This window comes from Microcaecilia unicolor, chromosome 11 (assembly GCF_901765095.1).
Source record: "Microcaecilia unicolor chromosome 11, aMicUni1.1, whole genome shotgun sequence".
NCBI lineage: Eukaryota > Metazoa > Chordata > Amphibia > Gymnophiona > Siphonopidae > Microcaecilia > Microcaecilia unicolor.
In genome coordinates, this window is record NC_044041.1 from 198,425,050 (window position 1) to 198,451,910 (window position 26,861).

The window sequence follows — 26,861 nt, forward strand, 5'->3', positions numbered from 1 at the left end:
AATTAATTTTGGGTTGACGATCTTTCTATCAACAACTTAATCATTTATTGTAAGGATTTTATTAGAAAAGTTGCATGGACACTGTGGATTTTGGTGGGTTGATATTTAAAAGCACCTGTAGCAGGCACCTGCTATCCACATGTGCCGCTGACTGGGACCAGCAGATAACGCTGCTAAAAACGATTAGACTGCCCCACCCCCGACACTGCTCTTCTGAGTTATCTGGATAGTAAGTGCTGAATATTGCCATTCTCCGGATAATTGGCATCCAATGATATTTAGAAAACGCGATTCGAAAGCGCCAAACCCCTCCGAGAAAAACTGCACTGGCTCCCAATCAAAGAACGTATCGCTCTCAAAATCTGCACCCTGGTTCATAAAATTATCTACGGCGAAGCCCCGGGATAGATAACAGACCTCATAGACCTACCAACCAGAAACACAACAGGATCAACACGAACATACCTAGATCTCCACTACCCAAGCTGCAAAGGACTCAAATACAAATCAACCTATGCATCCAGCTTTTCCTACATAAGCACACAACTATGGAACGCATTACCAAAAGCCGTGAAAACAACTTATGATCACCTAAGCTTCCGGAAATCATTAAAAACTAACCTGTTCAAAAAAGCATACCCTACCGACCCAAAGCTTGTAATGGACATATAATAACTCATCCTCTCTACGATTCCCTAATGTGTCTGTACGCACGAACCTTATTCTACCACATTACTGTATTGGTTCATACCGGAATTGGCGAATGCCTTTACGGTACTATGTAAGCCACATTGAGCCTGCAAATAGGTGGGAAAATGTGGGATACAAATGTAACAAATAAAATAAATAACTGAACATTTGGATAGTAGCCCGCGCTGAATGTTCAAGAATGTGCTTAAAACATTGCAACTGGCATTTAAGAAACACCAACTGCCCAGATTGAAAATTGACCCAAAGGGTTTTGAGTTTAGATGTTTTCCTAGTCTTGTTGTGAGCTATGGCGATGATTAGCATCTGCAGCTTTCACAGCACCATTATTTTATTTATTTAGATTTTGCTCCCACCTTTTTCAGTAGGAGCAGTGGGATTTGAACTGGCCACCTCTGGATTGCAAGACTGGTGCTCTAACCACTAGGCCACTCCTCCACTCCTAGGCCACTCCTCCACTAGTAGCAACATTCCATCTAGAATCTCCAATAGTAGCAACATTCCATGTTCCACTGCACTAACCACTAGGCCACTCCTCCACCCCAAAGAATCTTGTTACTCTTTGGGGTTCTACATGGAATGTTGCTACACTTTGAAATTCTGCATGGAATCTTGTTATTCTTTAGAATTCTAGAATCTTTATTTATTTAGATTTTGCTCACACCTTTTTCAGTAGTAGCTCAAGGTGAGTTACATTCAGGTACTCTGGATATTTCTCTGTCCCAGGAGGGCTCACAATCTAAGTTTGTATCTGAGGCAATGGCGGGTTAAGTGACTTGCCCAAGATCACAAGGAGCAGCAGCGGGATTTGAACTGGCCACCTCTGGATTGCAAGACCGGTGCTCTAACACTAGGCCACTCCTCCAAGAGCTAGAAGCATTTATCAACTGACACAGGCATGCACAGAAATAAATGACTCCCTACAGTAGAATCCAAAGAGGTGACGTCTTTTTGTTTCACTGAGGTTTAACTCTGGCAGACAGATGCACAGAAACTAATACTAAATCTGTCCTGATGAATCCACAGCTAGTTGGGTTTTTAGATCTCCGTAATGAATATGCATGAGAGAAAAGTGCATATCCATAAGCTTTTGGCAGTTAGATGTTGTGAAAAAAAATACAAAGTGATGCATTTGGGGTGCAGATATCCAAAGGAGCTGTGTGCAGTGATCGACGTGGACCAGGCAGTACATGCCACACTGGGAAAAGACCAAAGGTCCATCGAGCCCAGCATCCTGTCCACGACAGCGGCCAATCCAGGCCAAGGGCACCTGGCGAGCTTCCCAAATCTACAAACATTCTATACATGTTATTCCTGGAATTGTGGATTTTTCCCAAGTCCATTTAGTAGCGGTTTATGGACTTGTCCTTTAGGAAACCGTCCAACCCCTTTTTAAACTCTGCTAAGCTAACCACCTTCACCACTTTCTCTGGCAACAAATTCCAGAGTTTAATTATGCGTTGGGTGAAGAAACATTTTCTCCGATTTGTTTTAAATTTACTACACTGTAGTTTCATCGCATGCCCCCTAGTCCTAGTATTTTTGGAAAGCGTAAACAGACGCTTCACATCCACCTGTTCCACTCCACTCATTATTTTATATACCTGTATCATGTCTCCCCTCAGCTGTCTCTTCTCCATTCTGAAAAGCCCCAGCCTCCTTTCTTCATAGGGAAGTCCCATCCCCGCCATCATTTTCGTTGCCCTTTGCTGCACCTTTTCCAATTCTACTATATCTTTCTTGAGTTGCGTGATGTGTAGAAGGATCTCAAGGTGGCGAAGCAGTGTGTCAAGGCCAGAAGGATGCTAGACAACATTGAGAGGGGTGAAACTAGCAGTAGAAAGGAGGTGGTGAGGCCCCACTTGGGAGTATTGGGTGCAGTTTTGGAGGCTGTATCTCGCTAAGGATGTGTAAAATACTTGAAGCCATTCAGAAGAAGGCAAGAAAAATGGTATGTGGTCCGTTCCAGAAGACATAGGAGAAGACGGCGATCAGAATATTATACCCTGAAGAAGAGGAGAGACGTTTGAATACTTGAAAGAATCATGAACGAACAAACAAATCTTTTCCAAAAAAATAGGAAGCCTTTACAACCAGAGGACGTGAAACGAAGGGAAAGTGAAAAGCAGCATCAGGAAATAGTTTTTCATGGAGAGGGTGGTGGATGCCTGGAATGCTTTTCCATGGAAAGTAGTGGGGTCAGAAACATTGATGGAATTCAAAAGGACGTGGGATGAACAGAGGTTCTCTATATAAATAAAAATGGTGAGTGCAGTGAGCTGAGAACCAGGGGAACTGGGCTCCTTGTGACCCTGGGCAAGTCATTTAGCAAGAGTTAAAGTTTGGCCCATTTCCTAAAAGAACAAGTCCATAAGCCATTATAAAGATGGACTAGGGGAAAATTCACTGCTTTATTCCTGGGATAAGCAGCATAAAGTCTGTATTATTCTGGGGCTGGTGGTTGGGAGGTGGGGATAGTGCTGGGTAGACTTATACGGTCTGTGCCAGAGCCGGTGGTGGGAGGCGGGGCTGGTGGTTGGGAGGCGGGGATAGTGCTGGGCAGACTTATACGGTCTGTGCCAGAGCCGGTGGTGGGAGGCAGGACTGGTGGTTGGGAGGCGGGGATAGTGCTGGGCAGACTTATACAGTCTGTGCCAGAGCCGGTGGTGGGAGGCGGGGCTGGTGGTTGGGAGGCGGGGATAGTGCTGGGCAGACTTATACGGTCTGTGCCAGAGCTGGTGGTGGGAGGCGGGGCTGGTGGTTGGGAGGCGGGGCTAGTGCTGGGCAGACTTATACGGTCTGTGCCCTGAAAATGACAGATACAAATCAAGGTAAGGTATACACAAAAAGTAGCACATATGAGTTTCTTGTTGGGCAGACTGGATGGACCGTGCAGGTCTTTTTCTGCCGTCATCTACTATGTTACTATGTATAGTGTTTGCTGAACTGCTGGGTTTTGCACCGAATGGGGTTGTGATTGTAGGTGAAAAATGAATTTTCAGCTTTATCGTTTATCATGAATAAATTTATTTCTTTCACTTTTTAAGTCATGAACGTGGCACAAGCAGCTCTTAGGCGCTGTGTCTGGAAGAGTGCAAGCATCGGCCCGTGCTGAGATTGAGCAATGGGGGAGATTTCTTTTGTTTTGTTTATTTAACGGATATGGAACGTGCTAGAATTATTTGCACAAGTGCTTTAGTTCAACAGGGGTTTGACGTTTTGATTTTTGCAGTGTAAACAAGGAATGGAGGTGGCTGACTCCTGCTACTCTTCCAATCAACCTAGTGGGCTAGATTGAACACGTATGATGACACACATAATCCACCCAGCAGCATATATCAAAATAACCACCGAGGCAGTGAAGTAAATTTATGTATAAAACTTCACTCAAACATTTTTCAAGTTTTGAACGCAGCAGTTCTGATTTTTGGACACTAATGGCTTAGAGAAAAGGCAAACAGTGTGAGAGGTACTAATTCATCTTGCAGCATTAACGTCACGCTGGGGGGAAAAATCAAATTCAAATGTCTGAAATCACTGTTGAAAAAATTTAACGTGATCACGCTGTGGGACTCATTTTCAAAGCCTTCGACGTACAAAGTTCCATAGGTTCGAATGTAACTTTGTAAGTCTATTTCCCTCCCCCCCCCATTTTACAAAGCCCCGCTAGCGGCTCCTGGTGCGATTAATGCCAACGCAGCCCTTTCAACGTAAATGGGCTGTGTCGGCATTGCAGTTTGGCATCTGCTAGCTCGGCTTTGTAGGGGGGGGGATACATACTTTGAAAATATACCTCCACATATCAAAAACATCGCAAATTCATATAAGTAAGACACTAGAATTTTTAAAACTTTAGGTAAGAGAGGGGCCAACGTAACGGGATCATGTGAACATCAAACCTAGCTGTATGATGGTAGGTCACATCAAAACTCATCCAACATGGCCTAGTAGGAATTTGATACTGGAAAATATCCCCCCCCCCCCCCCCCGTGTATTGTCCTAAGTTAAGTGTGATGCACCTTTTCTCTCTCCAAATTTAGAAGGGGGGGGGTCAGCATCCATCTGAAGACCCCTGTGCTGATTGAAACAGTAGCCTTGTGCTTCTGTGTGAATGCATGTTCACACTATTATTACACACTAGTAAAAAAAGGCCTGTTTCTGACACAAATGAAACGGGCGCTAGCAAGGTTTTCCTCGGAGAGTGTGTGTGAGAGAGAGAGTGTGTGTGATTCTTCTCTCTCCCCTGCCCCCCCTCCAGCCACCCAGTGATTCTCCTCCCCTGATTACCTCCGTCGAAGCGGCCACGTCATTGAAAGCCCTGCCTGTCTCTAGCCTTCCCTTCGAGTTCGTTCCCTCAGAGTCCTGCCTTCTGATGTCATTTCCTCTTTCCGCGAGGGCGGGACTCTGAGAGAATGAACTCGAGGGGAAGGCTGGAGACGGGCAGGGCTTTCAGTGACGCGGCCGCTTCGACGGAGGTAATCAGGGGCGTGAGGAGAATCGCTGGGTGGCTGGAGGGGGGGCAGGGGAGAGAGGAGAATTGCTGGTTGGCTCGGGAGAGACCTGTGAAGTGATGCATGGGGCGACTTTGAGAAGACAGCGGGCAGCACAGGTCGCGTAAGGCTATCGGAGGAGAGGTAGAGAGGGAGGCCGCTGGCGGACAACTTTGAGAAGAGGGCAGGCAGTGCACTTCACGACGGGCTATCACTGTGAGGAGACGGAGAGAGGGAGGGGCGGGCTCCTGGTGCCTGAGGCGCTTCGCAGTTTCCCTGGCATCTCGGTGACGTCTCCGGAAAGGCTTCAGTCGCATCGCGGTTTCCCTGGCAACACGGTGACATTACCGGAAGGCTTCAGACATTACGAACCGAGAGCTTCAGAACGTTGGAGGTGCAAATTATTATAGTAGATTATTTTGCTAAGAATGCAGGGTAATGGTGTTATGAACCTTCGTAACTCAAACTCTGAAATTCTCTATTTGGGCTGCATGTGAAATCTCACATGCCTGTGGCTTCTTCCCCACCCCCCCCCCCTCTTTTTTTAGTTGTTATAAGTAATCTTTTAATTAGAGAGAACATCCTGGCGAGTTGCCCTTTCAGATGTAAAAACAATCATTTTTGCTGTCTTTGAAGTGGGGGCCACATTGGGAAAAAGAGCTGGGCATGGGAGCCAGGGCCATTGCTGGATAAAGCAGGTGGTGCCTGGAACCCTGGGGGGGAGAAGGGGGGGGGGTGATGTCCCTTTGCAGTGATGTAGCCAGTCCAGCTGCTGAGGTAATGTCTAAATTAGATGGCGTTTGATTCTGTAGACTCTCTCTCTCTCTCTCAACCCACATTTCCCTTAAAACTCTTTCCCTGCAGCACACGCTCTCTCCCACTCTGACCCAATCGATCTGAACTCCCACTGTCCTGTCCCCAGCCCCTTCAAACTGATTCTCCCCCTGGTTTGTTTATGTGCCTTGGCCTTTCCCAGGGTCTGGCAGCAGACTCTGCCTCTAGGACAGCTGCTCTGTTTTCTTCCGACATCATCATGTCGCTCTCTTGGTGAGCTTGATCCATGTTTGTCCGAACGTCTTCACTGTTTGCACAGACTCTCCAGGGTAGAGTGGGAGTTTGTATGTTGTATAACTCAAACTCACTGGGAGCCGCTCAGTCCTAAAGAAAAAAAAAATGGAGATCTGGAGAAAGTTCCCAGCAGCAAACCTCCGGACGAGGTGATGGAAGTATGTTTTGGAGAGAAGAGGACCATATCTAGGGTCATTGGGGGCCACCACTGACCCCTTGTCATAAGTACCTAAGTATTGCCGCACTGGGACAGACCAAAGGTCCATCAAGCCCAGCATCCTGTTTCCAACGGTGGCCAATCCAGGTCACAAATACCTGGCAAGATCCCCAAAAAAGTTCAACACATTTTATGCTGCTTATCCCAGAAATAAGCAGTGGATTTTCCCCCAAGTCAATTTAATAACGGTCTATGGACTTTTCCTTTAGGAAGCCGTCCAGACTTTTTTAAAACCCCGCTAAGCTTAACCGCCTTCACCACATTCTTTCAGTGAAGAACACTGGGGTAGACTGAATAGGCCAGGTGGTTGTTATTTTTTATTTATTTTAGTTACATTTGTACCCCGCGCTTTCCCACTCATGGCAGGCTCAAGGCGGCTTACATGGGGCAATGGAGGGTTAAGTGACTTGCCCAGAGTCACAAGGAGCTGCCTGTGCCTGAAGTGGGAATCGAACTCAGTTCCTCAGTCCAAAGTCCACCACCCTAACCACTAGGCCACTCCTCCACTGTTGCTACTATTTGAGATTCTACATGGAATGTTGCTATTCCACTAGCAACATTCCATGTAGAAGTCGGCCCTTGCAGTTCACCAATGTGGCCGCGCAGGCTTCTGCTTCTGTGAGTCTGACGCAGGACGTCAGACTCACAGAAACAGAAGCCTGCGCAGCCTTCTACATGGAATGTTGCTAGTGGAATAGCAACATTCCATGTAGAATGTCCAATAGTAGCAACATTCCATGTAGAATCTCCCAATAGTAGCAACATTCCATGTAGAATCTCCAATAGTATCTATTTTATTTTTGTTACATTTGTACCCTGCGCTTTCCCACTCATGGCAGGCTCAATGCGGTTTACATGGGGCAATGGAGGGTTAAGTGACTTGCCCAGAGTCACAAGGAGCTGCCTGTGCCTGAAGTGGGAATCGAACTCAGTTCCTCAGTTCCCCAGGACCAAAGTCCACCACCCTAACCACTAGGCCACTCCTCCATCTGTTATCTGTTCTCATCTAACTTTTTGTAAGGTGAACTAGAATCTGTTACTAGTCTGTGTAAATTCTAATAAAACAAAAATGCCACATCTGGCTGTCACCGTACGTTTTTATAGTTAGGGGGTAGACTTAAAAAGCTTTGAAATGCTGAAAGAAGTCTAAGATTTCAAGTGGAATTGCTATAACAACTTTCCCTTAAGGTTTAACGATTTTTATTCAGGATCAAAGACAACCTAACACACTGATCAACAAATCTATGCAAACGGTTACATAGTAACCAGTAAGTGTAGCAGAACAATAAACAAGAACATCTGTCAGTAACAACCCAGTAAATCGGGATCCTCTGCTCCACCCGATTATCCGTTCAATATTATCAAATAGTCAAAATTCCCACCTCCCCTACCAAAACCTTTGCTTTGTCGGATTTTTTTTAAATATTTTTTTATTAGTTTCAATAGACAGCTTTACAGCAATCAAATCTTTCAAAAAGCATTGAAATAAACTTTTACACAATAAAGAAATCTTGCATATACAAAGATCTTCGTTTCAATAACAACCCTTCACATCTCTCCCCTCCCACCCTCTCCCTTTCTCCTAATCCCCCCCTTCCCCGTTTATCCCTTCCTACTTACCCCCCTCTCCCTCCCCCTTGATTCATCTGTGCGGAGTATCTGATACATTGCAAGAGGATGTCCGCTGTTCGTAGCTTTGTCGGATTTTTAAGGTGACCGGCGTTTGGAAAAGATAACCACCAATGCTCCAATTCCTCTCGCCCCTACCCAGTCTAGAAACCCCCCCAAAAATCCTTTACACTGTCACTCATGTAACACTCAAACATATTTATTTTTGTTATTTGTTGAATTTGTACCCCACATTATCCCACCTTTTTGCAGGCTCAATGTGGCTTACAGTTCATCATGGATACTGGAAATAGAAAAGAATGTACATTTGGTTTGCAGACGTTTTGGGTACATGATAGTGTTAAAGCCATAGACGTTAGGTGCATGATGGTGTGAAAGCAAAAGACATTAAAGAACATTCCTGGATATCTTAAAGAAATTAGAGTTATGCGTGTTGTTCTTTATGATATATTTTGTCGAAGAGATAAGTTTTCAGGAGTCATATACCGTCAAAGGCGTTTGCCCAGTCGGTGGATAACAAATACAAAGTTGTATAGTGATCGTATCTCTCTATATAAAACGCACCACCAAGGTTCTATGAGGCAAACTTACCCAGCATTCCAAGTTACGTTGTCATGGTCCAGATCAGTTTTCCACCATGAGTGCTTGCCCCGCCCACGCGTAACAACGTGGTGACGTTCGGGGCAGGGCTATGACACGCAAAGAAACCCCAGTTCCACCCCCTCCCACACACACACAGAAAAACAGCGACCTATGCAGATCCTCCACCCCACCCCCCCACGGAGTGCCGTCCGAACAGCTGATCCGCCGCGATCACCACGGAGGGTAAGTCCAGCAACAAGGGGAGGGGGATGGTAAGGAAAGCGCCTTGCTAGCGCCCGTTTCATTGGCCTCAGAAACGGGCCTTTCTTACTAGTGAGATATAAGCTATAGTTCGGCACTTCTTTTATGGGAGATGGTATGCAGATAACAGATAACAACTTTCCCTTAATAACTGCTGCCTTCTTTATCAGTAGCTTTAGGTCTTGATTTTTAATTGCCATCCCGAAATTGGCTGACTTTAAACAAGAACATAAGCACTGCCATACTGGGAAAAGACCAAGGGTCCATCAAGCCCAGCATCCTGTCTCTGACAGTGGCCAATCCAGGCTTCAAAAACCCGGCAAAACATAGTAACATAGTAGATGACTGCAGAAAAAGACCTGCACGGTCCATCCAGTCTGCCCAACAAGATAAACTCATATGTGCTACTTTTTGTGTATACCCTACCTTGATTTGTATCTGTCATTTTCAGGGCACAGACCGTGTAAGTCTGCCCAGCACTATCCCCGCCTCCCAACCACCAGCTCTGGCACAGACCGTATAAGTCTGCCCAGCACTATCCCCACCTCCCAACCACCAGCCCCGCCTCCCACCACCAGCTCTGGCACAGACCGTATAAGTCTGCCCAGCACTATCCCCGCCTCCCAACCACCAGCCCCGCCTCCCACCACCAGCTCTGGCACAGACCGTATAAGTCTGCCCAGCACTATCCCCGCCTCCCAACCACCGGCCCCGCCTCCCACCACCAGCTCTGGCACAGACCGTATAAGTCTGCCCAGCACTATCCCCGCCTCCCAACCACCGGCCCCGCCTCCCACCACCAGCTCTGGCACAGACCGTATAAGTCTGCCCAGCACTATCCCCGCCTCCCAACCACCAGCCCCGCCTCCCACCACCAGCTCTGGCACAGACCGTATAAGTCTGCCCAGCACTATCCCCGCCTCCCAACCACCAGCCCCGCCTCCCACCACCAGCTCTGGCACAGACCATATAAGTCTGCCCAGCACTATCCCTGCCTCTCAAACACATTTAAAAAAATAATAAATTAATTTTTAATAATGTTCAATGGACTTTTCCCTCAGGAATCTGTCCAAACCCCCTTTAAAACTCCATAAGGCCAGCTGCTGTCACTTTTTAAAAAAATTTTATTATTAATATAGGGACATGGAGGTTCCTTCCTCTGTCCACATAAACAGTTTTAGCCGGGGGGGGGGGGGGGGGGCTTCTCGGAGTCGGCACAGAGCGTCATACGAGTCCACATGGATGGTATTTCCCACACTGGCGGAAGATGCTTCTCCACCCGGTCGATTTATGTGGTGTCACTGGAAGAGATGGGGGGGGGGGGAGGACAGTAAAATTTCAGAGCATTTTGTTAATTATAAACACAGCTTGCACTTCAAGGCTGCAGGAAGACTGGAGTCCCCTAAATATACATCTAGCCCTAGCCGACCACAGCTTTCCCCTCTCATTTTGCTTCTCTGATTGATTGTAGAGTATTTGCAAGCAGCAGAGCTGAATTTCCTGTTTTGCTCTGAGGATGCAGATAGCTGTAGTTCAGAGGTTCTCAACTAGGGTTACTATATTTGGCGGGACACACAATAAAATTAAGCCCCTACCCCACCACGCCCCTGCTCCGCAATGTCACCTTGAAACTTCCCCCCCCCCCCCCCAAGAAAGCCAGATTCTGTAAGCAGTGAAAATACTGCTAAATACAAAATGAAAAGATGTACACGACATGCTCATGAAATGCTTAGAAATGTACATTTCATGAGCATGCACGTCCCCCTTTCTTTTCCCTCCCATCCATGGGCAGGTATCCCCCTTTCTTCTTCTTTTCATCCCTTCCATTTTCCTCTTCCCCCCCCCCCCCCCCCCCCCCCCCCCCCCCCATGTATGTGCCCTCCTCAGTCTTTTTTCCAGCCTCCCTCCACCCACTTTGTTTTTTAACATCTCACTCCACCCACGTAACTCCATTCACATTCTCTCCCCTCCCATCCCTTATCGTGGCCTCTTCAGGGCAGGAAAGAACCCCCATCTTTCCTGCCCGGTGCTGCCAGTGTGGCTTCAAAATGGCTGCCGAGACTTCAACTGACCTCGCAAGACTTCTATTGAAGGTTTGCAAGGCAGCCATCTTGAAGTGGTGCTGTCAGCGAGTGGTCAGTGGCAGCGCCGGACAGGAAAAATGGGCATTCGTTCCTGCCCCGAAGAGGCCACTAGACCAGCAAGGTATGTGAGGGGAGGGTACCCTGAGACCCGCCTGCTAGCTAGCTAGCCTGCCAGCCTGCCCACAAATTCAGACAAACGGGCAGGCTGGCAAAACCCACCTGGATGCCCCACAGTGCCCTCAAAAAGAGGACATGTCCAGGTAAACCTGGACATATGGTAACCTCAACCCAGTCCTCTGGATACACCTAGGCGCAGGTTTTCAGGATACCCACAATGAATATGCATGAGAATTTTTCATGCATTACCTCCATTGTATGCAAATCTATCTCATGCATATTCATTGTGGGTACCCTGAAAACCTGACTGCTCTAGTTATGTTTAATGCACCATAATATTGTTTCGGTTGTGAATAGCGAAATGGCATTAACAGGTTGGGCGAGTATCGAGCTGCTCGCGCGTACGTTGATGAAAATGTGTGAAAACCCTGAAACCTGGGATCTTTCCTTTTGACAGCCAAACCCACAGGGGCTCTTTCAGTTCTGGACATGTAGACTTTTTGACTTTTTCCGAACTGAGCCAGTCCTCTGACGCAGAAACGTTGGCGCTGAAAACGCTCCCAGTTTTCTGCCAAGTCTGTGATGGAAGAAAGACCTGATTCCTGAATTGGTTAAGTGAAATTTTTGGCTGTTTCACACAGTGTCAGCTCCTTCCAGGCTTCCCACATTCTTTGGAAATGGAATCCAGATGTGTAGCTGTGAGGTAGATAGCAGGCTGAGTTTTGAAGTCTTGATCATTTTGTTGTGGGGCTAGAAATAACCTGCCTTTCAGTCCTTGGCAAGTCCAGATGTGTTGATCTGCACTGTCTGAAGCTCCTCCTGAAGCAGTGAGGCATGAGCTGACAGTCTGTACTAGTCGTCTCCCCTAACCTGGAAAACCCCAGGCTCCGCCTCAGCTGGGTGCTTGGCTCACCTTGGCAAGTGCCCTAGATTTACAGGTTTAACATTGAACTGGCCATCTAAAAGTAATACCAACAAAGGCAACCTTATGAGGGGCTCTGCAAGTAATTCTAAGTGTTTTTTTGGGGGGTGGAGGGGGGAATTGGTGCTGCAATTAAGCATGCAGTACCTCTAGCCCTAATCTGCCTTGCCACATGTGTAGGTGCAGTTTATTTTGTACCAAAATTCTGACGCCTTGCCATATAAGACTTCTCCTGTTCACCCTTCGACCTCTGCTCCTGCCGTTATGGTACTAAAAGTGCGGTTGCCTTAGGACAGTAAAGCACTGTAGGAGTGATAGGGAGAGTAGCTGGCATGGATCTGCGGACTGGATAGGCCCTGTGGTCTCTTTCTGCCTTCATTTTTCTCTTGTTTCTTGTGTATGTGTGCATCTTCAGGGCTGTAGCCCACTGCCGTCGTCACACAAGCCACTCTGTCATTTTCAGATGGAGGAGAGCGTGTTCCCCGTCACTGCATTGCCTCCGACTGTCCAGGGGAAAAATATTGAGCTGGGCCACAGACCCAGACATACATCATTGCAGAACCTCTGCCAGCTGCACCCTGCATCAGTCAGCATGGGATGCCAAATACCCTTTTTGCTCAAACTTGAACTTAGCAAGTATCCTCACTTGGATTCCAGGGCTCTGTCCTTTCCTGGTTCTCTTCCTACCTCTCCCTCCGCACCTTTAGCGTTCACTCTGGTGGATCCTCTTCTACTTCTATCCCTCTGCCTGTCGGCGTACCTCAGGGTTCTGTTCTTGGTCCCCTCCTCTTTTCTATCTACACTTCTTCCCTTGGTTCATTAATCTCATCCCATGGCTTTTCCTACCATCTCTATGCTGATGACTCCCAAATCTACCTTTCTACCCCTGATATCTCACCTTGCATCCAAACCAAAGTTTCAGCGTGCTTGTCTGACATTGCTGTCTGGATGTCTCAACACCACCTGAAATTAAATATGACCAAAACCGAGCTTCTCATTTCCCCCCCCAAACCCACCTCCCCGCTCCCCCCATTTTCTATTTCTGTTGATGGCTCTCTCATTCTCCCTGTCTCCTCAGCTTGAAACCCTTGGGGTCATCTTTGACTCTTCTCTCTCCTTCTCTGCTCATATCCAGCAGATTGCCAAGACCTGTTGTTTCTTTCTTTACAACATCCGTAAAATCCGCCCCTTTCTTTCCGAGCACTCTACCAAAACCCTCATCCACACCCTTGTCACCTCTCGTTTAGACTACTGCAATCTGCTTCTTGCTGGCCTCCCACTTAGTCACCTCTCCCCTCTCCAATCGGTTCAAAACTCTGCTGCCTGTCTCGTCTTCCGCCAGGGTCGCTTTACTCATACTACCCCTCTCCTCAAGTCGCTTCACTGGCTCCCTATCCGTTTTCGCATCCTGTTCAAACTTCTTCTACTAACCTATAAACGTACTCACTCTGCTGCTCCCCAGTATCTCTCCACACTCGTCCTTCCCTACACCCCTTCCCGTGCACTCCGCTCCATGGATAAATCCTTCTTATCTGTTCCCTTATCCACTACTGCCAACTCCAGACTTCGCGCCTTCTGTCTCGCTGCACCCTACACCTGGAATAAACTTCCTGAGCCCCTACGTCTTGCCCCATCCTTGGCCACCTTTAAATCTAGACTGAAAGCCCACCTCTTTAACATTGCTTTTGACTCGTAACCACTTGTACCCACTCGCCTCCACCTACCCTCCTCTCTTCCTTCCCGTTCACATTAATTGATTTGATTTGCTTACTTTATTTATTTTTTTGTCTATTAGATTGTAAGCTCTTTGAGCAGGGACTGTCTTTCTTCTATGTTTGTGCAGCGCTGCGTACGCCTTGTAGCGCTATAGAAATGCTAAATAGTAGTAGTATAGTAGTAGATTCGTTCTGAAACGCCTCTTTTTAAAGCCAGACTGACTTTGACTGTGCTATCTGTGGGGTTTTGCATACTTCACCCATAATGTACTGTATCAGCAGCTTCTTACACACCGTGATTGGTGTCCAGGGGCTTTGCAGCTAAGTGACTGGGATTAATTTCTTAAGTTGCTGGTATTCGATGTTCATATTGGGCTGAAGACATACTGGCAGGGATTAGGCGACACTTTGAAGGCAGCCATCCTAGGGAGGGCAGCGTTTTGTCTGGCTGCCTTCATGTTGGGCAGTCAGGTGCTTCCTGCCTTGCCTGGAACCTGGATTCTCCAAGGTCAAAGAGTTTCCCTGAGTACTTGCGCCAGGGACTGACAGCCTTCCCCTCTTCCCCCTCCCCCATCAAACATCTGGCAGCATGACCCTCTCTCTTCAGATCCCCCCCCCCTTTTTTTTTCATCTCCCTCCACATCCCACCAGGCTTTCAAATTTAAAGAGCAGGAAATGGAGCTATGAGACTTGCTTTGCTGTTGCCCAGCTGAAGGGTTTTGGGGGGGGGGGGGGGGTGACTGATTTATCTCCTTCCCTTCCCATTATTTCAGTTCCTGGCATCATGTCCAAATGGACTTCCCTGGGGGATAATCCTGAAATGTTTTCTGACTTGTAAAGTACAGGGTGGGGTGGGGTGGGGGGGGGGGAGGCAGGGATTAAATGTAGCAGCATTTGCAAAATTTAGTTTGACAATAGTTTATCTGAGAACAACAGCTTGCCTTCCTTATTCTGGAGGAGTGGCCTAGTGGTTAGGGTGGTGGACTTTGGTCCTGGGGAACTGAGTTCGATTCCCACTTCAGGCACAGGCAGCGCCTTGTGACACTGGGCAAGTCACTTAACCCTCCATTGCCCCATGTAAGCCACATTGAGCCTGCCATGAGTGGGAAAGCGCGGGGTACAAATGTAATAAAAAATAAATTTCTTTTTTAATTTAGGACTAAAGCTAGCCTCGAAAATGGTGGTTTGACAAATAGCATGTTGGAGGCATTGTTGGTTCATGGTGCTGGGGGGGGGGGGGGGACGGGACATGTTAATGCAGTGAATTATTACAGTCCATCTATTAGCCAGAGGCGTAGCTATGGGGGGGCCTGGGCTCCTGCAAATTTCATCTGGGCCCCTGGTTTGGCTGACGGGGGTCCCCAACCCCCACCAGCCAAAGCCTTCTACAGCGTGGTCTCCGGCGCAGCCGCGTTCGCTGCCTGCCCCCTGCTCTTCTTTCTTCTTGCTCATCTTGTGCACGCTGACGCTCAGCGGTCCCTGGCGCAGCTGCGTTTGCTGCCTGCCCCCTGCTCTTCTTTCTTCTTGCTCCTCTTGTGCACGCTGATGCTCAGCGGTCTCTGGCGCAGCCGCGTTCGCTGCCTGCCCCCTGCTCTTCTTTCTTCTTGCTCCTCTTGTGCACGCTGACGCTCAGCGGTCTCCAGCGCAGCCGCGTTCGCTGCCTGCCCCCTGCTCTTCTCAGCGTGCACAGGAGGAGCAAGAAGAAAGAAGAGCAGGGGGCAGGCAGCGAACACAGCTGCGCCGGAGACCGCGCTGAAGAAGGCTTCGGCTGGCGGGGGTTGGGAACCTCCGCCAGCAAAGATATTTGTTTGTGAGGGGGCGAGGTGGGGGGGGGCAGCGTCGGGGCAGCACTCAAAATGTGCCCCCAACCTCGGGCTCTGGCCCCCTCCCACCGTGAGGTCTGGCTACGCCCCTGCTATAAGCAGGTTTCTTTTGCCGTCTTCCTGATAATTGCCAAAGGGACACAAGTATCCTTAGCTCCTTCCGGCCTTTAAGGGTGTTATGTTACCTTCAGCGCCAATTATCCGGCTGGCAGGGGTATCTAACAGTCATCTTTCTCTCCCCTCCTCAGATCTCAAGTGCAGCACAGAAAACTTGAATGCAACCCAAGTCTCGGCCACAGTGATCCTGTGTGTATTTAGATCAGGCATGAATGATGCATTTAAGATGTTGTTTCCTTCTGGCATCTGTTCAGAACAGAACAAAGAAAACACAAAATTAAATCCAATTATTTTACAGATCTGTTAATATCAAATAGCAAAGGTTTCTGAAACAGCGGATCCTTCTATACAGCCTTGTGCAACAGCTCCACCTATATATATCTGTGTTTGTCTTAGTGAAGGGGGAGGAGCCTGGGCCGTGTTTGGCAAGGATGTGGGCAAACATAAATCCAGTCAAATGTTCATAAAACATATGTAATTAAGAATGTGAAGGTCAGACCTTACCTGACAACTGTAGATCAGCTGCCTTCACTGAGAATGATCCAAGGTGTGAGTATATAATACACTTTTTCCTAGATTCTCGGCAACACAGATGTGAAGGGTCCCGTGCAGCCTTGTAAGTCTATGTATGTCATCTGTAGATAATTCCTGTGGGGTATTTTACCTCCTTATTTTAACACATTCACCCTCTGTTTGTAATCTGAACACTGCGTCAGTGGTCCTGAGACCTGGCACCCTGTTATGAGCACTAAAATCCAGGTGCCATCCTTAAGGATGCTGCCTCCGCAGCATGCCCAGGAAACTCAAATTGGGGACCCTCTGCACGACACTGTGCTCTGTGGGGCTGGCTTTCTGCATTTTGATCAAGTGAAATGTATTGTCCTGGTAGGGCCCAATGCCTTTCCCCAGGGCTAGTACTGTTGGCAGATGAGGACCTAAGTTTCATCCCTAGTAGAGCTGACCTGTACTCTGCACCTAAGCATTACCCCTGCTTATCCCAGGTTTTCATGAGTTAATCACTGTAGAGACCGCTAAGGTTCTCACTATGTGGTTTGTAGAGACCTCTAGTGGCTCAACTGCAGTTCTGCACTTTAACCTCTGAATGTCCCATGGCTTCCAGAGTGAGGTAGGGACTCTTCTGACCAGTGAAATAAATGTAGAAGGAGACCACTTTTGGGAGGGGAAACTGTGATTGGTATAAAACCCCACGGCTCCTGCTCCCTGGCCATAGCTCCACTGAGTAAGGAGAAGGTCTTTGGCTAGCCCAGCCATTATACCAAGAGGTGATGAGCAGTGACAGGGTTGGTGAGGCATCTGCTCTTGACGGAAAGTGTAAGGTGGAACAGGGAACTAGCCCACTGCCATTTCGGTTTGGAGAAGCTCTGAAAACAGGATCCTTGTCCTAAGAAGCAGGAAGGGACTTGAGGGATGCCCCTGGGGTCTACAAAGCAGAAACAACTCAAGAGAGGGTACAGTAGTAAAGAAACAATGGGGAGGCAGGGCTTTTAGACAACTGGCTGTGACAGTTGAATAATTTGCAAGATGAGGAATATGATTTTCTGATTTAAGAATTAAGGCTTTGTCGGTCATGTCCTAGAGGAAGTGTTGTTTTGATGTATTTATTTATTTTAATTTGTTTGTGTGAATCTTGTATTTGGTGTTGTTTTGATGTATTTATTTATTTTGTTTGTGTGAATCTTGTATTTTGTTTTATATTTGTAAACCATCTTGATGACTTCTGCAAAGAGGAGGGTATATACAGTTTTCTAAATAAATACATTAAAGAGTCTGTAACAAACCCAGTAAGAGATTGCAAGTGTCCGCTGCTAGTTTTACTTTCAGCCTTTGCCTGTTGAATATTTGTCCCTTTTTGCTTAAAGACTCGATCTAGTAAACCCTTTTGGTTGAGAACACCAAGCCTGACCTGAGTTACTGTGTGTGCGAATGCAGTGTGGAGAGGGTGTTTGAAAATGAGGCCTGATGGGAATTGGATGTCCCTTCTTTAAAAGGAACCCTGATAAATGGGAAAGCTTCCAGCAGTGTTTGCTTAAGATAAAGGTGCAGGGAAGCTTCTGGTTTTGCTCTGTGCCCTTCTGTAAACACTGCAGGGTAGGTAGAGAAAGCTGAATAATCCCTCTGAACAGCCTAGCTGACGGAGGTTGCAGAGTTTCAAGGTACCCAGTTACAGGAGGGAGATTTTCATCTGCTGATACGATATGGGACATGCAGCACTGATTTCAGTGGGTAGAATCGGGGACTACATATCCCACACTGCATTGGGGTGTAAGTCTAAAACCAGGAGTGGCCAAAAGAGATCTGCCTTCTGGAACTCGGTAGCAGCTGAAATGACTGACACAAGTTATTTTCCCCATAGTCTGAGGATTGGTATGTGGCAAGGAAGGCATCTTGTTGGTTCCGTTCGTTTTTCCCCCTGAGGGAACAGATCAAGCTGTTCTGGTTTTATCCCATTGCATTCAGCGTTGTAGCAACACCTGGTTTGTGACGTTTCTTTTTTTAACTCGCCCTGGGGTTGATGGAAATGTGGAGCACAGCTAGGGGGGGTGTTCATTCTTTGTACAGCCCTTCTGGAGTCTAGTTTTAAATCCCAAGATATAATCGGTGCCTTCTCGTTTCTAACAGACAAAAATTCATACATAGTAACATAGTAGATGATGGCAGTAAAGCCCTGAACGGTCCACCCAGTCTTCCCAATCACATTTATTATCAGTTCGTGATTAAACCAACAACGAATGTGCTGGAAAATACTTGATCCTAGTCGATCTTTGCCATTTGCAGGAAGGACGTAGACCGTAGAAGTCAGCCCAACACTGTCCTTACATTCCAGGTAAAAATATTAAAAAATTTAGATTGAGAGTCCACTAGGGACAGAAAAAGTACCTGTATATAATATGTAAACTACTTTTGTACCATAGAAAGGCGGTATATGGAATCCATTTCTATATGAATAAAGAGAAGCCTGTTGAAATATTCTTTAAAAAATCTATTTAGTATGATTTAGTATGAAGGCTTGGAGACCCATGCTGGAGAGATATATAGATATATATTTGTGTGTGTGTGTGTGTTTTATTTATTTATTTATTACATTTGTATCCCACATTTCCCCTCATAGCAGTAGGCTCAATGCGGCTTACATGGGACAATGGAGGGTTAAGTGACTTGCCCAGAGTCACAAGGAGCTGCCTGTGCCTGAAGTGGGAATCGAACTCAGTTCCTCAGGACCAAAGTCCAACACCCTAACCACTAGGCCACTCCTCCACTGTTGCTACTATTTGAGATTCTACATGGAATGTTGCTATTCCACTAGCAACATTCCATGTAGAAGTCGGCCCTTGCAGATCACCAATGTGGCCGCGCAGGCTTCTGCTTCTGTGAGTCTGACGTCCTGCACGTACGTGCAGGACGTCAGACTCACAGAAACAGAAACCTGCGCAGCCTTCTACATGGAATGTTGCTAGTGGAATAGCAACATTCCATGTAGAATCTCCAATAGTAGCAACATTCCATGTAGAATCTCCAATAGTATCTATTTTATTTTTGTTACATTTGTACCCTGCGCTTTCCCACTCATGGCAGGCTCAATGCGGCTTACATGGGGCAATGGAGGGTTAAGTGACTTGCCCAGAGTCACAAGGAGCTGCCTGTGCCTGAAGTGGGAATCGAACTCAATTCCTCAGGACCAAAGTCCACCACCCTAACCACTAGGCCACTCCTCCACATTACATTTGTTTCCCACATTTTCCCGCATAGAAGTAGGCTCAATGTGGCTTACAGGTTCCAGAGAGGAGAGTACCAACTCCGGGAATATATACAGAGTGGAAAATAAAGTAACAGTAGGTGCAAGGAAGCTGATAAGGTTCCGTAAAAGAAAATACAACTCTGGGACGAATATATAGTAGCAATATAGAGAGAATTAATCCCTATGAGGCTGGTAAGTCTCCGGGGATGGGACTACAGCTTCTAGTGAGCAATACAGAGTAGGATAAGGGTAGACGTACACTTAAATATAACTGGAGTGGTAAAAATCATACAGTTTGAAGTAATAGGATTATGTGGAAGGGGTATTATAAGCATATATAGATAGAGAGAGAGAGTGAGAGAGTGAGTTTGGCTTGGCAGAGCTACAAAACAAAGACATAAGAAGCCATTATTCACCTAGCTAAGTTCGTTTTCAGGTGTTTTTTTTTTTTCCTTCCTGTCATGGTGAAATTACTTGTGCATCACAGAGTTCACTGCTAAGATCAAACAGCTGAAAACTTTTCACGTGGTCAGGACAGGATTGTGGTTTTTCGTGCAGCTTTCCTAAGGGTTTTTGATGTGCCTTGTAGAAGCTTCAGCTTGAGGGGGTGCAGGAACTGTTCCAAAATAGCCACCAGCGTCCCTGCTGCAAGGTGTCTGTCTGGGAAGGGCAGTTGGCCAGGAAAGGGGTATTGGCCAAATGAAGCTTACAGAGGGACATATTTGCATGGGGGAGTTGAAGTGTTACCTTTTTGTTATTCATTGTGGTTTTTATTGTAATTTGCACGTTTGGATGTTAAATCCACCCTGCCAAAGGCGCAGGTCCCTTCATAGCGGACCCGTCAGAATGAAATTTTGGCAGTGGAGGGTCAGCTATGGGCCTGGAATTTATGCTGTTCAAAATTACCTTTTGATGGTAAGGATGAGGGTGGTTTTGTTTTTTTGTGGTTTGTACTTTTAATAAACTGGACCAAAAATTGAAAAGTAGCATATTCTCCCTGATTTTGAAGGTTGTTCAGTTTGGTTTTGTTTTTTTAATGGGGGGGGGGGGGGGGGGGGGGGGTAAAAAGATGCAAATATTTCTAGACAGCTTATGCTCCGGAAAGGACTGTGTCCAGAGAAGAGTTTCATTGTAATTGGGATCTACTCTGCATCTGAATGCCACCTCAACAGAGTTGGCTAATCTCATGCTCCCTCCCCTGGTGGCATTCCTTCACTGATCTGGGCTACCAGAAAACTCTGTGCCCTAGAGGACAGGCTGAGCTGCCCTTGGTTATATCTCTTAATATGAAGCTTGAGTTTGAGTCAGATGTTCTGCAGTTCAGAAGGAAAAGACACTTCTCCCGTTACAAATATGCTGGTTTTAATTCATTTTGGAAAGCCTTCCCTAGGTGTCTTCTCACTTCTTAACAGACAAAAATTCAACATTTGTAACATAGTAGATGATGACGGATAAAGACCTGAACGGTCCACCCAGTCTGCCCAACAGTTGCATTCATTATCAATTCATGATTAAACCGACAACAAATGTGGTATAAAATACTTGATCCTAGTCGATGTTTACATAGACCATAGAAGTCCGCCCAACACTGTCTTTATATTTCAACTACTGGAGTTGACGCCTAAGCCCACTCCAGCCTATCCAAATCTGTATTGTCATATACAGGACACAGACATAAGTACATAAGACCGTAGAAGTCTTGTCGGACACTGGCTTCACGATCCAACTACCATCGAAGCCCTCTCCAGTCCATTCTAAACTGTCTTCAAGAGTGAAAATCCAGGGAGCTCTTTGCTGGATGACATAGAAAAGCTTGGTAACCAATAGGAGCCAACTTTTCAAAATGATTGGGGGTGCCAAACCCAGTGGAAATGACCTGTCTTTGGACACAAGTCAAAGAGTTTGCTCAAGACTGGCTCCTGTGCTAACCAATTATTGGCACTTTACCCGTGGTGCCATGTTTTAGGGAGTGTGCTCTCGGAAGAGGCTGCCAAGGAGAGCTGTTCTCTTTGCTCTTGAAGCAGCCGCTTCACTTTCCATTTACCTGGCCCTGCCCTCCTTTAAGACTGGTGATAGGGTGAAGGACAGAGAAGCATTGGTATGTAATAAGAGGAAAACCCACAAGGCCATCCAGTCTGCCCAGTTCTGTTCTTCTAGCAATGCCACAGACCACGTGATAAGGTGCTGAAGAACAGACAGCCCCCAGTTTGGAATGGCAGTGGTCCATCGTTCATGACAAAGGAGGCTGTTAGGTGGCATTTACAGTTGTAGAAAGCTGGTGTGCAAGAGTAAATTGGCTGCTAATTACCTGTGTACATCATAGCATTCACCGATATCAAGGAGCTGTGATTCTAGGCTTTGTGTGGTGGACTTGTGCTTCCCATTTTACAAGGAGCATAATATGTATTGTGTGTGGGGGGGGGGGCGAGGGGGTTTAAGGAGTAAACATAGTAGATGACGGCAGAAAAAGACCTGCACGTGATGAAAGCAGTTAGCTTGGCAGAGTTTAAAAAGGGGTTAGACGGTTTCCTAAAGGACAAGTCCATAAACCTCTACTAAATGGACTTGGGAAAAATCCACAATTCCAGGAATAACATGTATAGAATGTTTGTACATTTGGGAAGCTCGCCAGGTGCCCTTGGCCTGGATTGGCCACTGTCGTGGACAGGATGCTGGGCTCGATGGACCCTTGGTCTTTTTCCGGTGTGGCATTACTTATGTACTTATGTCCTCTACTTGGCTCACTTTTATTACATAGAGCAGTGATTTAACCTATTGTGATGTCATAGTGGCTCATTCCACCAATAAGAGCCAACCTCATTAGTGATGTCACAATGGCTTGATTGTATAGAATGTTTGTACGTTTGGGAAGCTCGCCAGGTGCCCTTGGCCTGGATTGGCCGCTGTCGTGGACAGGATGCTGGGCTCGATGGACCCTTGGTCTTTTCCCAGTGTGGCATTACTTATGTACTTATGTACTAATGGTCCATCTAGCCCAGTATCCTGCTTCCAGCAGTGGCCAATCCAGGTCACAAGTACCTGGTAAAAATCCAATTAGTAGCAACTTTTCCATACTACTAATCCCAGCGCAAGCAGTGGCTTCCCCCATGTCCATCTCATTAACAGACTATGGACTTTCCTCCGGGAACTTATCCAAACCATTTTTTTAACCCCAGATACGCTAACTGCTGTTACCATCCTTCGGCAGCGAGTTCCAGAGCTTAACTGGTCTTTGAGTGAAAAAATATTTTCTCTTATTTGTTTTATAAGTATCTCCATGTAATTTCATTGAGTGTCCCCTGGTCTCTGTACTTTTTGAAAGAGTGAAAAATTGAATCACTTCTCATTCTACACCACTCATGATTTTATAGAGCTCAGTCATTTTCCCCCGCAGCCATCTCTTTTCCAAGCTGAAGAGCCCTAACCTCCTTAGCCTTTCCTCATATGGGAGGATGTCCATCACCTTTATCATTTTTGTCGCTCTTCTTTGAACCTTTTTTAATTCCTTTTCTATTTTGTTGGTAACATTGTGAACCACTCTTTAAAGTTCAGAAAAAAATTTTTTTCACCTATTCTGTGAAGGAATCTTAAGCTTAAAAGGTGGGTGTGGGTGTATCTGTGCTTTTTTTTTTTGTTAGGTGTGTGTGTTTATTTTATTTATGTAAATATTTCTTGTATCCTGCTTATCTACAAATCTGGGTGGCTCAGAGAGGCGCATACATAAAATTAATTTATACATTTAAATGTCTTATAAATTAGCGTCTTACCACTTAATTTTGCTATGGGGCACTTTAAATAAAGTGTGAAGCAGTTTTATTTTTTACCAAAGGGGATACATTTTTCCTTTGAAAATTTACCCTGGAAAAGTATTCAGACAGATCTGCCCCTGCCATTTCTGAGGGGGTCCTTTTGTCATCAAAACTTGTGAATTCTGCTTATAGGAATCCAAAAGGTCTGTGTGAATGGTGGGATTTTTAGGCTGTGAACTAGAGAATGACAGGGGGACAGAGTTTGTCCCCGCCCATCCCCATGGGTCTGTCTCCGTCCCCACCCCATCCCAGCAGGCCCTGTCTCCATCCCTGCCCCATCCCCGTGGGCTCTGTCCTCATCTGCAGAAGCCTTGAACACTTATGATTTTATATTTAAATCTTGTTATTGAAGTATAAAAAGGAACAAAATGCTGTACAACTATTGTTTATAAGCTATAAGGCAATAATAACAACGAGCAACTACCCCTCTACCCTTCCAACCCCAACAATAACTGACTACTATCCCAAGGAATCCTAATCCACCCTGTTAAAATGTCCAGGGTTACAAAATACAACCTGTTCTGTATGCGCTAGAGGGAAGAAATATGCCCTACGAACATAAGTACATAAGTAATGCCATACTGGGAAAAGACCAAAGGTCCATCGAGCCCAGCATCCTGTCCCCGACAGCGGCCAATCCAGGTCAAGAGCACCTGGCAAGCTACCCAAATGTACAAACATTTTATGAAGCACTGTTATGATTTTTTAATCTGTGGATGAATAAGTCATCAACCATCTCAGGATTCAGTCTAGCTCTCCTGTCTTCCACAGTCCTTCCTGCAATAGAAGACGTCTTCTTAGAAGATGTGCTGGTAGCAGGATGTACAGGATCCCCCCCCCCCCCCCCCCCACCATGCAAATTTTGCTAGTTGTGGCCAGCATGTTTGCTTGTTTTTCCAAAAAAATCAAAATATCGTTGTCTGCATCACTCAGACATAAACAGTCCAGTTCATTAACGGACTTCAAAGTAGAAAATGACACAGGGACAACGTTTGTCCCCATCCCCACAGGCTCTGTCCCTGCTCCCATCCCCACGGGCTGTGTCCTCGTCTACTATGTACCTCTCTTGCTTTATCTGTGTTTTGGCTCACCTTATATTTATCGGGGGTTTTGTTGGTTATAGTAATTTTACTTGTCGTCATTAATGTGTCACTCTGCTATTCAAGGGGAGAGGAATTACTTTCACCATTTCTTATATAATATATCTTACATTGCTCAGTCTGGGGTTGAGGGGTTTTGGTTTTATTTATCTCTGACCTGGTTATCAGTTTGGTTGGGGGGGGGGGGGGGGGGGTTGGGCTGGGTTATATTGGACTGTATTATGTTGTTGGTGTTCTGGAGGGCTATGAGTCCAAGCCCTTCAGTATTTGAGTTTGGATTTAGGGGGGGGGGGGTCAGGAGGGGGATTAGGGGGTGAAAATATTGAGCAAACATTTCTTGTTGTATTTGTTAATTAAAATTAATTAAAATTATTAGTAGCAACTCCCATTGCTTCAGGAACTGATTTAATCGATCAAATCGCTTAGGTTAGGGTTCATAGATGAAGTACGTACAAAGAGATCTTACAAATATTCAGTGAAGGTATCCTGAAAATCAAACCCGTTGGGTAGGGGATGTGCTTAATAAGAACGAAGCACCCTGGGGTGATCTGTGTCTCTTCTCACTTTTCTCAGCTGTTTGTGGAGTCCCAGAAGAAAACCATGATGGATAATTTTGACTGTGATAGCTGCAAGGAATCCCTGTATGGGAGAAAGTACATTCAGATGGACGATGGTCCTCACTGCATCCCCTGCTACGACAGTCTCTTTGCCAACACCTGTGATGAATGTAAAGAGCTGATTGGCCACGATGCAAGGGTGAGTACGGGACCAGCTTCTGCAAATGGAACCTGGATATTCTGCTCTTTAGTTGCATCGCGCCCAGGTGATGGGTCAGGGCCCATGAATGTGTGTAACGCACTAGCAGGGCCAGTATTAGTGGGGTGCAAAAAGAGCAGTTGCCCTGGGCCCCCAAGCCTACGTAAATCTGAAGGTGATATAACCTGCTGGTGAGCTTTGGGGGGGGGGGGTCCCTTTTTAAATAGCTGCCCTAGGCTCCACCCCACGCCTTATGATGGTCTTTGTCTGAGACTTGGTGTAATGACATTCTAGTGTAGAACTAACGTACAAGAATCTGTTCACATTTTTGGCAATCCCGTGCGTGTGTTCAACGACCCCCCCCCCCCCCCCCCCAATTATAGGAGATGGTTTATCTGGAGGATAGCACCATGTCTTAACCTCCGTTTAAGAATCCTAAAGCAATGAACTAACCGTAGGTAGCTAGAAACAACTTGTGCCTGTACTTCCCCATCATGCCTGTAGACCTTGTTTGAATTGTCCCCACTTCGCTTACACAGCTGGTTGTTGAGCAGCCTCTCTTCCCACTGCTTTGCAGGAGCTGTACTACGAGGACCGTCACTACCACGAGCACTGCTTCCGTTGCTTCCGCTGTGATCGATCCCTGGCAGATGAGCCTTTCACCTGCCAGGGGGATGAGCTCCTTTGCAACGATTGTTACTGTAATGAATACTCGTCCAAGTGCATCTACTGTGAGAAGACCGTCATGCCAGGTATGAGATGGATCCTGCGACCGGGTCTTTCTTACTTACTGTGTTTAATTCACTTGGGGGGGGGGGGGGGGGTTATTTTTGTTAACAGGTTAGATGTGTATATAATTTAGGTGCAGGTGTTTACTCCACCCTTAGAGCTTAAATGCTGGAGATGCGCACATAACTTACAGAATTGATAATTACATTAATGGCGCATGGGCACATGAAAAATGATGATTACACTAATGGTACATACATGTGAGCACACACACACACACGTAGAAAATTACACTAATGATACACTTATACACGTGCAAATGCCAAATTTCCACCTACGCGCCATTCTGTACATACGCATATCTTATATATTGCGCATATTTGACAAATGGGCATACACAGAGGCCAAGTGTGGGCAAAGCAGGGGTGGGACTCGCATTTATATGCGTAACTTTAGATTTTACGCGTGTGCGCCTGTTTCTTGAAGACAACGTAGGTGCTTAGGTCCCTTTATCAGATAAACCCTGGTAGTGCGCAGGTTTACACCTGCTCCAAAGAAAGTGCACGTGTGACTATGCATGTAGCCGTGTATTAAACAAGCATGCATCGCAACCCTTTCTCTGTGCCACCTAAGCTGCCCCAGGGAGTCCCTGCGCACAGACCCCCCGACTCTCTAAACCTGAGCGCTTGTGTTAAAGTATTGTCAGTCACACGTGTAACATAGTATAATAATTATCTGCTAATTGGTGTTAACCGTTAATTGGCGCTAATTAGCAGTTGTGCGCATAACTGCCCATAGTTTGGGTTCTGCAAATTACGCGCTCAAAATCCATAGTGCGCAACTGCAAGGGGGTGTGGACCTGGGCGGGTCAGGGGCGGGCCTAGTGCTTATATGTGCCGGGTACAGAATGCGTGTACGCGTGCCTAACTTCCTACCTTTCGATGCAGACATTTGCACCAGCCATGGAGTTGGCTTAG

The 26,861-nt window shown here is 46.5% G+C and overlaps 1 protein-coding gene across 2 annotated transcripts in view; it reads left to right on the plus strand.

The window, feature by feature from the left end:
* The window catches only part of FHL3 (four and a half LIM domains 3), a 52,581-nt gene that overhangs the window by 22,393 nt on the left and 3,327 nt on the right, over positions 1 to 26,861 (plus strand). The window contains exons 1-3 of one of the 2 annotated variants that reach the window (XM_030217414.1): positions 6,782 to 6,786; positions 24,973 to 25,155; positions 25,733 to 25,907. In XM_030217414.1, coding sequence (XP_030073274.1) covers positions 25,000 to 25,155; positions 25,733 to 25,907 — 331 coding nt within the window. In that variant the 5' untranslated portion in view covers positions 6,782 to 6,786; positions 24,973 to 24,999. Of the gene's footprint in view, positions 1 to 6,781; positions 6,787 to 24,972; positions 25,156 to 25,732; positions 25,908 to 26,861 lie in introns of those variants that run through there. The other variant, XM_030217413.1, reaches the window with a different exon arrangement.